Genomic DNA, 15324 nt, shown 5'->3' on the forward strand with positions numbered 1-15324 from the left:
GTCAACACAAACCTGACTTCAGATTGGCTTGGCTTGCATGTAACACTAAGCCAAAGATGGCTTAATGTGAATGTGCAAACATGCTGGTGGTACATGGAAAATAGTGGCCGCTTTGCTACTTCTCCTTCTGCTTTGTTGCTCTAGTGGGAGATAAACCATGGTTTGGCTTGATGTCACAACTGAACTTGGCCTTGTGATTTGTTTCACTGCAAACAAACCGCAAGCTGTAACCAAGGTTTTTTTCATGGCTTACCAAACACCATTAAGCCATTAGGTGGAGTTTGGACAATTAAACAAACTACAGTTAATTTCTGTGCACTGCTCTTGTTCGCCAGAAGTGGCTTACTCATGCTGGCCACATGACCTGGAAGCTGTACGCCGGCTCCCTCGGCCAATAAAGCGAGATGAGCACCACAGTCTGGGCTAAAACACTATTTACCCATGCTGTGTTGTAGGTAAAAGAAAACCTTGACTAGAGTTGGAAGAGATACTGCAGTTTTCTGCAAGCTATTGGGAGCAGAGCAGGATTTGAGAGTTCTTGATTGCTCAGTAGTATTGCATCAAGCTTTCTGTTTACTGATGGTCTAGCTGCTGTGAATAAAACATTAGCCCTGGGCGGAACTGTTGTGTTATAAAGGCTGAAAAGAATTCAAAGCTTGTGATTGTGTATGGTGATAAGAAGGAATAAGGAGGGATATTTAAGCTGTATCTGTCTACACACACACACACACACACACACACACACACAAACACACACACACACAATTGCTAGTGCATGAATTGGCTTTTGCATTGCAATAATCTAAACTTTACCAGAGGTACACATGTTATGTAAGAACATGTAACATGAGGGCAAAAGAGAAAGGAATAAAAGATGACAATCTCATCGGCGTGGATGGCAGAAATGTAGAAACTGATGACGGCTGGAGCTGATTCACCACACAAGTAAGATATTTGGGGGTCAGTTGTGCTTATTTCAAACTAATTAGCTGGCATCTGCCGGGGATTACACTTTTGATTAAGTTTGTAAAGTCTTTCTGGTTTTATAGTCTTAGCTGTGGATGCTATCTTGTATCTCAGAGAGAAGTATTTAAGAGATTAGCAACTGGCTGATCCTCGTAAAACAGTGTGTCAGCAGTTAATGTTTTTATGGCAGATTTCTGTGCACATAATAGTTTGGTCATCTGGAGAGAGAAGTTATTCAGATATTAGTATCATAGATAAGAGTGCAAAAATAACAAATTCCAACAAAACTTTAAGCCATTTGCAACATTAGAGCAATCTGATGGAGGCTCCTTCAGAGCAGATTTGGGGAAGGGACTGCAGCGAGCAGCATTTGAAATTCGCCAAGCGCATTTTGCACTTGGCTATCAGTCACTTAGGGACGTGGGTGGCTCTGTGGGTTAAACCACAGAGGCTAGGACTTGCCGATCAGAAGGTCGGCAGTTCGAATCCCCGTGATGGGGTGAGCTCCCGTTGCACGGTCCCTGTTCCTGCCAACCTAGCAGTTCCAAAACACGCCAAAGTGCTAGTAGATAAATAGGTACTGCTCCGGCGGGAAGGTAAATGGTGTTTCCATGCGCTGCTCTGGTTCGCCAGAAGCAGTTTAGTCATGCTGGCCACATGACCCGGAAGCTGTACGCCAGCTCCCTCGGCCAATAAAGCGAGATGAGCGCTGCAACCCCAGAGTCAGCCACGACTGGACCTAATGGTCAGTGGTCCCTTTACCTTTTTATCAGTCACTTGCGACCAAGTGAAGATGCCCGGGTGCCAGGATGGTGCCTGACATCTCCATTATCGGGAGGTGCATGCTTGGGTCTTGACTGTTTTCACACACTAGCAACACATTCTGTAGAATTATGTCTGTTATATTTTATCTGCACAACCAGAATGAATTTCAGGAAAACAAAAGGTCATATTGAAAAATACAACTTTTCGAGCCGTCTGACCCAAAAATGGCAACTAGGCATTCCCTTTGGGCGACTGCAACCCTGGTTTAAGGAGCCATTTGGCTCCCAGCTTATATACCTGAGTTTCTAACACTGGCAGACAGGAAAGGAATAAGTCCTATCACTTCAGCTCACACAGCATTTGTTACTTGTCCCATTCGCGCTGCTCACATTTCTAGTAAAATATTGTACATGCATGCCTTGATCATTTTCTATCCAAATTATGGAAACATGTTTGGAAACAGCAGCCGGTGCAAAATGCTGCAGCCAAATTTATGTTGGTCTTAGACCAACTGTACTGTCTTCCAATTAGTTTTCTGGGCTCAATTCAAGGTGCTTCTTTCCTACCCTTAAGGCCTCTAAGTGTGTGTCAAATAATTTTTTGCAGTGTACAACAAAAAACAAGAAACAGTAACAATGAGCTAATCTGCTGGGAAGGCCATAGATACGCATTACTCCAAAATGGGTGTGTGTTGTTTGTTTAAACCATAATGTGTACAAGTTGTTTTGAGTATGAGAAAACAAGATGAAAATCTGTAATCCTTTCACATCTTGGGTTTCTACCTTGGCAACAATACCACAGATACCTCCATAGAATGTTTCATATTTCCTCCCTATAACTACTTTTTACTGTAAGCGAGGGTTGAGTAGTAACAACAGAAAGAACTACAGATGACAGCAAAGTCATGGCCTCTGGGAAAAATGATTTGCTCGTAATATTCGGCTTGGTGCTCATTTGGCTGAGAATATTTTTGAACTTCATAGGACCAAACAAAATTTGCATTTTTGTTCTGCATCTACAACTGGTTGAGAACTCTTGCAAACACACAAAAGAGAAGTACGGACTCTTCCTAATGGTGCATCAATATGGAAATGTCCAGAAATGGTGCCAGTTGGGTTCAGTGGTGGTTCTTTCTGCCCTCTGCTTCAGCTGCTCATAGAAGACCATTCCAGAAGGGAAGGCGCCAGTGAGTGGCATGTTAAGTGTGGGATTGAAGTGCTTTTGTGAGAGAACGTTGCAGTATGTGAAATGGCCCTTAAATGCTGTAACTAAAACTCTATTGCTTTTCTTGTATCCTCCCCATGGGAAAATGAGTTAATATTAGGGGTATCCAGAATTTTCCAGAAAACCAGTACAGTCATACCTTGGGTTACAGACGCTTCAGGTTGCGTGTTTTTGGGTTGCAGACCGCCAAAACCTGGAAGTACCGGAATGGGTCACTTCCGGGTTTCAGCGGCCGCACATGCGCAGAAGCACCAAATCTTGCTTTGCACATGCGCAGACGCGCCAAATCGCAACCCACCCATGCACAGACACGGTGCTACGGGTTGCAGACGCTGTGGGTTGCGAACGTGCATCCTGCACAGATCACGTTTGCAACCCGAGCGTCCACTGTATAAGTTGCTTTTTTAAAAAAGATTCAGGAAATAAGTGGCAAGATAAGACTGTTTGATGCAGTTGCTTATGGCTTACCAAGCTACTTTTCCATATCCGTTATATGAAGGCATGGGACCCATTGGGGTTAATGTCGGTATTCCATGTTGGGGTTAATTCTTAATGGCTGGCAAGGCTTCCAAGTCGAGTTAGTCAAATCCTCAGCTAGCACTTGTGTCCATTTTTTGAATGAGAACCACTAATGATGGGGAAATGCTAAAGATGCTTCTCCCCCTTTCTTTTACAGAACTGTTCGCGTGTGGCTGAAGAGAGACAGTGGTCAGTATTGGCCTAGCATATACCATCAATTGCCTTGTAAGTATTTGCAATCTTTAGTCCATTTTAATTCTCAATTTTCAGCACCACTCCCACCAATAATTCTGATGGCAATTAAATACATTGAACTTTCAAAATCAAAAGTATTCTGGTGTTTGACAAACATAACAAATGTGACACCAGTGTTCTTGGATTCCACTTTTTGTCTGTGCCCATTGACTACTGGCTGAGGCTGATGGGGGTTGTTGTTTAGCAACATCTGGAGGACATCCTATAGGCTACCCTGGCCTATGATGTTTCTATAGCATTGAATAGCCTTCCGTTTTGAGATTCCCTAAGACATGAAAAAGAAAACATTGATAGGAAGAAAGTTAAATATGTGTAGTACTTCAGGCGGTGTGTTAACTTAAAATCAAAAGCCCAGCTTAATTGTTAGCAAGAGGCATTTTCTCTTTCAGTATTAAAATAAATACAGCAGAACCAAAATTAGTTTAAAAACCAGAATTGATTATCTCTCAGCTTCACCATTTGTCACCATTGATCAAAATCAGCTTCTTCTAGGCAACATAGGCTTTAATCAGGCTTTTTAAAAAGTCCTGTTCTCCAAAAGTGAGCTGAAGGATATTTTGAACTTTATATAATTAGGGTATATTTATCTAGCATTCGAAAGAAGCAGGCTATCAAATTATAATGCAAGAGCCAGAGCTGATATACAGGAGTATATTCATGTATCTACTGAAACAAGAATAAAGATCGCAGAAGTAGAACCTTGTCAGAACATAACGTTGCTAGGGTGCCGTTTGGAAGCCAAGGCAGCACAGAACTAGGACGTGTTTGGAGGATTTATAATCAAAGCTGTGCAGTAGAGCATGAAAAAGTTGTGAATTCAGTTATATTTCCTGTCTAGTGGGCAAGCAACCATGTGTACTTATGGGAGGAGCAGTAGACTAATCCACACCTGGTTGCCCCATAGCTGAATTGAGGAGCTCAAATATAGCACAGCTTTGTCCTGGGCATTGAACAACACATTCATCCCAAGCTTGCCATGTGCTTCCTGTTCCGAAACTTTAATCCCCAGTTCATGGTTCCTAGGGCTGAAAACATGGAGACACTATCACAGAACTGTAGACAACAGCCATATGAGAAATATGTAAAATAACTAAGCAAGTATTAGAAATCACCTCAGAATTGGCACTACTAAACATCTTCTAGGACAACAATGCCCATTTACACCACAAAGAACTCATCATCCACCTACTTTAAGAAGCCAGAAACACCATAACCAGACACTGGAGAGACCTGTCGGGAGTAAGCATGGACCAATGGTACCAAATAGTATGGGAAACAGCCCTACTAGAAAAATTAACCAATAAACTGAAACTGGCACGGGGACAAACAGAAGAAGACGCCTTTACCCCAGTATGGCTCCCCTTTATCACATACACAGTCCAACAAGACAATGACAATAATCCACCAACAGCATACAAATCAATATGGCTAACCTGATCCAAAACACCCACCCACCACACTCACACATGAAAACAAAGGCCACCACAGCCAACCACAAATGAATAACCACACCCTAGGCCAACCCCAAGCTCTCTCACCACCAAAGGAACACAAGTGAACAACAAAGAACGTGCGCAAGCAACACTGACACCAAGTCCTACATACATTAAGCAGAATAGAAACATCGCCACCCGACCCTACCCATCTCCCCACCCCCACCCCTCTCTCCCTTTTCTTCCTAATGTCTCAACAAATGAAACTGATTTGTAAAAATGTTACATGGAAAAAATACAAGAGAGAGACATTACACATACTTCTGTAAATCAAGAAAATCTTTAATAAAAATACAAAAAAATTAATATTAAGATCAGGCTTACTAGCTGCTTTACTTCTCAAAAAAAGAAACAAGAAAGAACTGTAGAGTTGGAAGGGACCACGAGAGTCATATTGTTCAACCCCCTGCAATGCAGGAATCTTTAGCCCAATGGGGCTTGAACCACAACCCTGCGATTAAGAGTCTCGTGCTCTGCCCACTGAGGTATCCCAGCTTGCCCCCTCTGAAAGCCTTGCTCCCCAAAAGTGCATTTAAAAGGTTCACCAGCAACAGTGCACTAGATTCCTATCTTCCCATCCCTGTCTCCCACACTGTAATAAAGCTGCCTTGATTGTCTTTTGACATTTGTGAGGAATAATAGTAAAGGTCTTAAGTTCAACAATATGTTCATTTTCAGCTCCGTGTTCGTGCATGTGCATTAATCCAGAAACAAGGAGGCTGTCTGTCGGTCTAGATAACGGTACAATCTCAGTAAGTACACATGATAAGATTTCTAGTTAAGATGTGCCCCCATCCACTCCCAAAGCAGGCCTCTGTGTTCTGAGAATTTCTTTTTGAGCATTTGATTAAATGGCAGATGAATGGAACTGAAATCTACGGTACAGGAAATGGCAAGATGCAAGCAAATTTTATTCCTGCATTCAGTAGCACTCTCATAACTTGGGGGCTTGGATCCCATGGACAGCATTTTTATAATCATGAGTAAAACATTTAAATATTAATTTATTTTATTAAATTTCTGTACTGTCCTGCATCTGAAGATCACAAGGCAGTTTACAATATATCAAGGGTGGTACTCTGAGAAAACTCCTGATTTTTTCCTACGTTATTTAGTAGGTACATGGATCTGTACGGTGCCAAGAGATCAGAGATAGGTTTGTGCAAAGAATTAGAAGCCTGCCCTGTGGACAAAAATTCCTAGCTGTAGCACAGTTCAGTAAGGCTAGTTTTCAAAGGCGCTGTTAAGGGTAGGAGAAAGTGCAAGCTCTTCAGCTTCCATTCTCGCCAGCTCATTTATTGTGAGCTGCGTCTTCTTGCCAGGGTTAGGAATGCTCATCTGTTGCCATCCTTACTGTTGCACAGATCAGAGGGCCAGTAATGTGGGTTTTCTGGAAATTATTCCTATGCAAATGCATAGGATGATTTACACCATAAAACTTCCTGGTGCCCTAGAGTCAGGGTGGGAAGCCTTTGGCAACCCAGATGCTGCCGAAATACTTCCCCCATAAACCCCAGCCAGCTTGGCTAAATAGGAACATCTGGTGAGCCAGAGGTTCCCCACCCCTGCCCTAAAGTGATCTAATTTAGTGTGTCTGTTTTACTAGCTTTTAATAAGCAAAACTGAATGGTGAAATGGCTAAGCTTGCCTAATGCAGTATTTGCAGTTTGCACCTATTCGTTGTTACTAGTGAACTTGTGAAACTGAAATCTTTCCATGGGAAAAAATTAAGCACTAGGCACCCGTGCTGAAGGGCACCTTTTTCTCCTCATCTTGAGGCTGGTAGTGCTAGCTGTCCTTTTGTTCATGGGCTACATTCAGTTGGGAATCTCAAAATATATCCAGAAGGTGCAGTGTAGCTTCTTCACTCCCCCCCCCCCCGTTCCCTCTTCCCTAAGGCCCCTGTAGCTGCCTCTGTCCTTTTGCTTGAGTGAGGCAGACTACACTGAGCTAGAGGAAAACAGAAATGACCTCCTGTCCTATTTTGCCGCAGTCCTCGCAAATAATGAGGCATTTAGCAGTACTTGCAAACACCAGGGTAGGGAATAGTGAAAAGAGATCTGGGCAACAAAGGGCCAGCTCCAAAAACATTGGATTGGTCTGAATTCAAATCAGCCATGTCTCTTGTATTAGAGGCTTTCACCCTGCCTTTAAAGTCACCGAATTTACAACATGGCTTTCAGCAAACCGATGGAACAGTTCCATAAACGCCACATTGATACTAAAACGTGAGATTAAATGGGAAAGAATTGGAGACGAGCATCTCAAAAAAAGGACATAAAATGTGGTATCACTTGAAAGCTGATATAAAAAAAGCTCTTTTTAAAGTCCAGGAAAATGACTGTTTTAACTTGTCTGTTGTGCATTCTACCCAGTTCAGAGACTCATCCCTTAGAGTCATCTTCCTGATACTCTTTCTTTAGGGGAGGGGTGTGGATTTACTATTAATCATCAAATTGCTTGAAGCATAACTCAGCACTAATAAAAAACCAAGATATTCCCTGCTGGCAGGCTTATAATCTAAAATGTTTAACAAATCAGGAGGGAAGGGGAAAACAAGGCAACTAGGCTACCCCATGTTTGCCATCCCTCGTTTTCTGCTGCAGGTAGATGATAGTTGATGACTTTTATACAGGAATTAGATGGTCTACTTTCCAAAATGGAAACCTTTATACAGGGAAGTAAGTACAGAGCAAACTCGCTTGGTCCCTGGAGGAATCTGCCCAGTATTTGATCATTGAAGCAGCAACTTGCTGTTGGACTTACTCATTTGACTTCCTTGACCTGAGAAGATATTAGAGCAGATATTAAACAGCAAACCCATAAGCACCTAGAAGAAAGGAAGTGTTTATTGGCAGTCAGCATGGTTTTACGCCAGCACAGCTCTTTTGATTGCAATTGGCAAAGTAAACAGAAGGAAAATATTACTGGATATCAGAAAGGCTTTTGAGGGAATTCAAATATTTTGAATGATACCTCATGGTATCTAGCTCATGGAAGATGAGCTAGAAGGAATTACTGTAAAATGGGTATTCAACATATGAAATGTAGCAGTAAAATATCCTGGCGGGGAGACTGTCCAGTGACAATACAAAAACATTATCGTATAACCATAATCAAATTCTGAAATAAATATCAGTGCATGAATTTATTGCAGAATGATGTAAAACTTTCCAGTTCACCAATATTACAAATGGCAAATTCTCATGTACCATTCGCATTAATTATTGTAATGAGGTTGTTACATAATAAAGATGGTTTACAGTTTACAGATGGCAAAAGTCCATTTCAGCTTTAACGATCTTGTATCCGTCAAAATATCAATACAAGCAGCCCTAAAACAACTGCCTAGATAGACCAAACCTTTCTACCGAGTGCCACAAAGGGAGCTCCTGTCGCTTCAGCTAACAATCTTCAAATGAAGAGTATCCAGACGAGCAAGAATCTAGAGATGATATGGAGTTAGGAAAGTTCTTTTTGCAGTTTGCACTCCCAAAGACGCGGGTGGCGCTGTGGGTTAAACCACAGAGCCTAGGATTTGCCAGTCAGAAGGTCGGTGGTTCGAATCCCCGCGGCGGGGTAAGCTCCCGTCGTTCGGTCCCAGCTCCTGCCCACCTAGCAGTTCGAAAGCACCCCTAAGTGCAAGTAGATAAATAGGGACCGCTTTCTAGCAGGAAGGTAAACGGCGTTTCCGTGTGCGGCGCTGGTGCTGGCTCGCCAGATGCAGCTTGTCACGCTGGCCACGTGACCCGGAAGTGTCTTCGGACAGCGCCGGCTCGTGGCCTCTTGAGCGAGATGAGCGTGCAACCCCAGAGTCGGTCACGACTGGCCCTGACGGGTAGGGGTACCTTTACCTTTACTCCCAAAGAAGAGGAGATTGAGGGCGACGTGCTAACACTTTGCAGATGTTCACATCTCTTTGTGAAAAAAAAGGGGGGCAATTATTAGTTCACAGGAAAGACAGGAGTCCATGGTTTTCGACTACAGTACAGGTAATTAAGTTTAGGTTAAACAAACCGAGCTATGTGTGGCTTGCCCTTCACCACTTTAGCTATCTCCCGCCCTTGGGTGTGGTGGAGGACACACTCCTGTCACCAGCGTTGAAGCAAGATTCACCAGTCTAGCCAGCATCTGCATGAGTTGTTGAGGGCACCATCTTGCCTCAAGACAGCAAAATGGCTTGGCTTGTAAGAACTCTTATCATTTAGTGGGGAAGCTCCTAAACTTTGGAACTCCCTGACTATTGAGATCTAGCAAGCACCTACACTGTATCCTTTTACACACCTGCTAAAAACATTCCTGTTTAAGACAAGCCTACCCAGATGCTTAGAAACTTCAGGTAACCTTAAATCTGTTTTAGTATTTTGACTGTCGTGTGTTTTAAAGCATGGGTGTGACTTTTTCTTGATTTTACCGTTTTATCTTTTGTAAACCACATTGAGGGTTTTTTAGTTCCTGAAGAAGAAAAAGTTAACTCACCACCTGATTAAGAGCATGTGTCTCAGGGATGGGGCTGAGTTGAATTCAGTGGACTCTTTGGGGTACTTGCAGTTGTGCAGCATTCTAGTCACACAATTTCAGCCTCAGTCGTTATTCTTGTAGCTTGCTCCCCTTTTTATTAGGGTAAAACGGGGGGGGGGCACATCTTTCCCAGTAGTTATTTGTTCACACAACTTGTAGGTGTGATTACAGGGTCGCTCACCATACAACAAACGCTGTTGTTCTTCCATTGCGATTGTTTAATTTTGTGCAAGCCAATGACAGCATTTTAAAAGAGGTCCTGGGAAGAAATGAGAGCAGATAATACTGTTTTTTCCCCCTTTCTCTTCCAGCTGTCTCCCCCAACTTCATTCTTTTTCCAAATCCTTGTCTTCAGAAATCTTGGATTTCTTTATCTTCTTTATCAATTCATCCCAACAGACGTGCACACTTTAAAATGCACTTTTTAAATAGCAAACAAAATACCATATTTTTCCGTCTATAAAACGCCCCGTTTTTGGGGACTCAGATTTAAGAAAATGAGGGGAGATGGCCCCGTGTATAAGACACCCCCTAATTTTTGACATTATTTTTTAGGGGGGGAAACCTAGTCTTATACACAGAAAAATACTGTATATTTGAGTCACTTTTTAATTTGGGCCAGGCTTCATCATATGTACTGGATAATAGATCATTTTCTGTATTTGGAACCTTTTATTCTCTTCTAATCCTGAACAATTTGTGCACTCCCAAGAGAGAGTGGGATTCTCCTGGGATTTTTTAAAGAATGTTTCCCTCCTCTCCTTAAGTCAGTGTGTTGCTGAATCTTCACAGCATTACAAAGCTGTGTTGTCTTTGGCATGTAAGAGTCCAAAAATCAAGGCCATTAGAGTCTTGCCTTTCTTGAGGCCTGGCTGTTGTGCAACGAAGTCACCTGAAGTGGAGAGAAGGAACCTCCATTTTCCTTCCTAAGCTGCAGAGAGGAAGTGGAATGGGTAACAGACATGAAACTGCCAGCAGGGAACTGACCGTAGGATATCATAAGATCAATAAGCATATTTGAGTGAGGTCAAAGTTGGATATTGATCTGTACTGGTAGCATAGTCAGTAAAGTCTTGGTTCTGTTTTATTGACAAGTTTCCAGTGATTGCTATGAGTAGCTTTTTTTCTTTTTTCACAAGCTTACTGCTGTTAAACATTGGGATTATCTGGGTTACCATGCAGGGGTTTGTATGGCAATTCAAAATTATATTTGCAAACGAACAGAGCACAAAGGGCAAAGCTGGATTTCTGCTTTTCCTTCCATTCGTGGGTTATGAATAGAAAGTATGTGATCAAGTTGCCGGAGAACTGGGTTCTTTAGTATTGTCAAATTGCAGCAGTAATGCCTGACTGGGCAGAGGAAGCTATGCATGTGAGAAAGTTGAGCATTTAGCTTTGCTTGTTGTGTGAAGCAGCGAAAACCTCAAGCAAAGCTCTGGGCAGGGGTGCAGTTCTACCCAGGCTGATCTTTCCTCAAAATGAGCGGGTCTAAGTCTCCCTTAGATTCCACGTAATAATGGTTGCTGTTATTTTGTCTTAAAGCCATTGGGTTAAAAAAACCAAAACAAACTTGGGTGAAATTTACAGATTTTCCGTTTCTCCTCATGACTTTGTGCTTCTTGTTGTTTAGTCGTTTAGTCATGTCTGACTCTTCGTGACCCCCTGGACCAGAGCACGCCAGGCACTCCTGTCTTCCACTGCCTCCCGCACTTTGGTCAAATTCATGCTGGTAGCTTCGAGAACACTGTCCAGCCATCTCGTCCTCTGTCGTCCCCTTCTCCTTGTGCCCTCCATCTTTCCCAACATCAGGGTCCTTTCCAGGGAGTCTCTCTTCTCAGGAGGTGGCCAAATTATTGGGCCCTCAGCTTCAGGATCTGTCCTTCCAGTGAGCACTCAGGGCTGATTTCCTTAAGAATGGAGAGGTTTGCACTTCTTGCAGTCCATGGGATTCTCAAGAGTCTCCTCCAGCACCATAATTCAAAAGCATCAATTCTTTGGTGATCAGCCTTCTTGATGGTCCAGCTCTCACTTCCATACATCACTACTGGGAAAACCGTAGCTTTAACTATATGGACCTTTGTTGGTAAGGTGATGTCTCTGCTTTTAAGTGCTGTCTAGGTTTGCTTTTCTCCCAAGAAGCAGGCGTCTTTTAATTTCGTGGCTGCTGTCACCATCTGCAGTGATTATGGAGCCCAAGAAAGTAAAATCTCTCACTGCCTCCATTTCTTCCCCTTCGATTTGCCAGGAGGTGATGGGACCTGGCAAACAGAAGGGGAAGAAATGGAGGCAGTGCTACCTTCATGTAAATTTGTCATCTTTTTGAGATCTGTGCTAAGCCGGGTTTCTGAGATACCCACATTTACCTTTCTTATTGAGTACTTTATAGAATAAAAAAATTGGGATAGGATTTTGGTGGTGGTAACGATGATTTTCCTGTCATTGCTGGCATCCCCTCGTTTTGTCCTCGCTATTTAGTTAATCGTTTGATTTCTTCCTCAAAGCTGCCTTGCACAACTTTTCCTTCTGCTTCTTAATCTAAATCATATGCCTGCCTAAAGACACAGATGCTTGGTCTGAACGAACAGTACTCATGAGTCTCATTGTCAGTATTGTGAAACGGTAACATCAGTGTGGGCGGCATAGAAGTCTCGCTTCCTTGGGCTCAAAGGAGCTAGTACACTTTCACCCAAGTGTTAACTTCCTGTTGAATTAGAATGAGACACGAGTAATGAGCACTATGTATATGTTTGTCTTGCCAGTTGGGGGGCTGTTATAATCAGACACAAGGTTCTGGATATCTGACTGACTTACCGTCGGGGAAAAAGAATCAGTGCCTGCCAGTGCAAATTATTTCCCTGTTCACTTGTATGTTTAACTGTTGTGTAAGCGATCTTTTAAAAGACAATTTTACTTTTAAAAGACAACTGAAGGCAGCCCTGTTTAGCGAAGTTTTTAATGTTTGATGCTGTACAGTGGTGCCTCGCAAGACGAAATTAATCCGTTCCGTGAGTCTCTTCGTCTAGTGGTTTTTTTGTCTTGCGAAGCAACCCTATTAGCGGCTTAGCGGATTAGCGCTATTAGCGGTTTAGCGGCTATTAAAGGCTTAGCGGCTATTAAAGGCTTAGCGGATTAGCGGCTAAAAGGCTATTAGCGGCTTAGCGGCTTAGAAAAAGGGGGGGAGCGGAAAAAAATTGGAACACTCGCAAGACGTTTTCGTCTTGCAAAGCAAGCCCATAGGGAAAATCGTCTTGCGAAGCAGCTCAAAAACGGAAAACCCTTTCGTCTAGCGGGTTTTCCGTCTTGCGAGGCATTCGTCTTGCGGGGCACCACTGTATTGTTTTTAATATTCGGTTGTAATCCGCCCAGAGTGGCTGGGGAAACCCAGCCAGATGGGTGGGGTATAAATAATAAATTATTATTATTATTATTATTATTATTATTATTATTATTATTATTATTATTATTATTATCTTGCATGAGTTCTATGAAGGCAGCCTATGAATATTTCCTGTAAGAAAATAAAATAAAATGATTCCCATATACCTGACAAAAAGGGGGGCAAGGAGAAGCAGAAACTGAATCTGAAGGTAGCTCTCTTGATGTGTTCTCAGTGGAAATATGAATTTCCTTCCGCAGCTAGTAAACATGCACACTGCTTCTAGCCCATTGCTGTAATGCATCTCTGCTGTTTTGGAGGAAGGAGGGAGTGCTTCATGCCCACAAGTGTATTGAGGAAAGCAAAGATATGCAAGCCACACTGGACTTTCCACAGCTATCCCCAGAGTGTGAAGAGGCAGAGAAGACAGACCAGGGATATAGGTTCCATGCATCCCTAACTGTGATACCCATACACAGCTCTTCTGTATTGCTAACTGGGCAGATGGAGTTGATGAGCTTAACTTTCTACATGTTGATCTAAAAAGATGCGACTCCAATCCAGAGCAATGAACAAAGTGATAAATTCTTGGATTTTAACAAGAAACATTACATTGCAAACTACTCTGTAGATATCTACTTCATACTTCACATTCTAAAGTGGCTACTTTGTTATTTTCCAGGAATTTATTTTATCAGAAGATTACAACAAGATGACTCCAGTTAAAAGTTACCAGGGTAAGAGATGCAATCCTACTTGTAGAAAAAAAAAGAGAGGTTTACTATGATCTTATCTTGCCTCATAGGCCTTCAAAACGAGAAACCACATAGGCTTATCAATATTTAGATCAGCTCTTTTTTTCTGGCAGGCCTGAGACTGTTTTCTGGGAAAGTTTAGAATGGTTTTGCAAACAAGCCAAAACATCTCCAAAACTTTTAATCTGTTCTGTCCTCTTCACTGTTAGATTATGGATTATGAAGTAATAGTTTGGCTGCTATTGTGTTTATTTTTTGAAATTTTTTAAGTATGCACTTTTAAAATATCAAGTGAGTTTGAAATGAGTTGTATACTTACCAGACCTATTGCTTCTGTGTGAAAACATAGTATAGTAACAAAACCACCACATTCAGGTAGGTAGCCGTGTTGGTCTGATGCAGTCGAAATAAATTAAAAAATTAAAAAAATTGTCCAATACCACATTAGAGACCAACTAGGTTTGTTCTGGGTATAAGCTTTCGTGTCCATGCACACTTCTTCAGATACCACATGGTTGCAGAAGATGAGATTCAGAGGCCAAACGAAGGGGCAGTTTGCTGTGTATGGATAAGAATGATCACCCACACCTCAAAACACTGTCAGGAGAATCACAGGGACAGAGTGAAAGGCATTTAAAGAATGACATTACATTTCTATGCATTTCATTTATTGTTCTGTTCCGTGTTTTGTCGCTTACAAAGCGAAATCAGCTCAGCCGCTTCCCTATGTGTTGCATCTTCCAAGCTCACAGATCCATAGCAAATCTCTTAGGAATTGCTGAACTCTTTTTTAAATAGAGCAGAAAATAGTTCTGGAAGCTTTGTTCACTTCAAAAAGGCAGCCTTGTGCATTGGACTCCACAAAGAACGTGTAACTTGAATGATAGTTAAATCTGTAGTTCTCAAAGCTATAAGGTGATTATTTATATTTAAGGTCTCCTAGAGCTGCTCAGCTCTGGCCTCCTTAAAAAGAGCACTGATTTCATCATAATTTTATACCTGTCTGTACACTGTGCTTACAGTTTGCATTTGGTTTTTCAAAGCCTGCGGAGGTGTTTAATCAACCTCTTGTTACAACTGCAGGAAGCCAGTTTTCTCATCAAAGCCAATTTCTCAACACATCCTTTAGTTCTTTCCAGCCTTCTCTTTATCCTCCCCAGGGTGCTTAAGCCGTGCTCTGGCTTCTGCATGCTGCAGCTGCCACAGTTCTCCCGCTTGCGCTCTCTTGTGCTCAGCGGCGCACACATTTCTAACATTTTGGTCAAAGCGGGAATCCAAAAGCATGGTGTTTCAAAACAGTGGTTTCTTTAACAAAAGCCGTCTCGAATAGCATTGTGTGACATGGAGGTGATGAGAGGAAGAAGGCTAATCACAGTGATCTGGCCACAGTGATCCATACGACGGTCATCTCCAGGCTTGACTACTGTAATTCGCTCTATGCGGGGCTGCC

The 15324-nt window shown here is 42.3% G+C and overlaps 1 protein-coding gene across 1 annotated transcript in view; it reads left to right on the forward strand.

Annotated features, from left to right (window-relative positions):
• WDFY2 (WD repeat and FYVE domain containing 2) overlaps window positions 1-15324 on the forward strand; it is a 43270-nt gene that overhangs the window by 13975 nt on the left and 13971 nt on the right. Inside the window, exons 2-4 of the mRNA XM_082216452.1 lie at window positions 3632-3699; window positions 5901-5974; window positions 13802-13856. Coding sequence (XP_082072578.1) covers window positions 3632-3699; window positions 5901-5974; window positions 13802-13856 — 197 coding nt within the window. The remainder of the gene's footprint in view (window positions 1-3631; window positions 3700-5900; window positions 5975-13801; window positions 13857-15324) is intronic.

This window comes from Podarcis vaucheri (genome assembly GCF_965113315.1).
Source record: "Podarcis vaucheri genome assembly, chromosome: 3".
Taxonomy (NCBI): Eukaryota; Metazoa; Chordata; class Lepidosauria; order Squamata; family Lacertidae; genus Podarcis; species Podarcis vaucheri.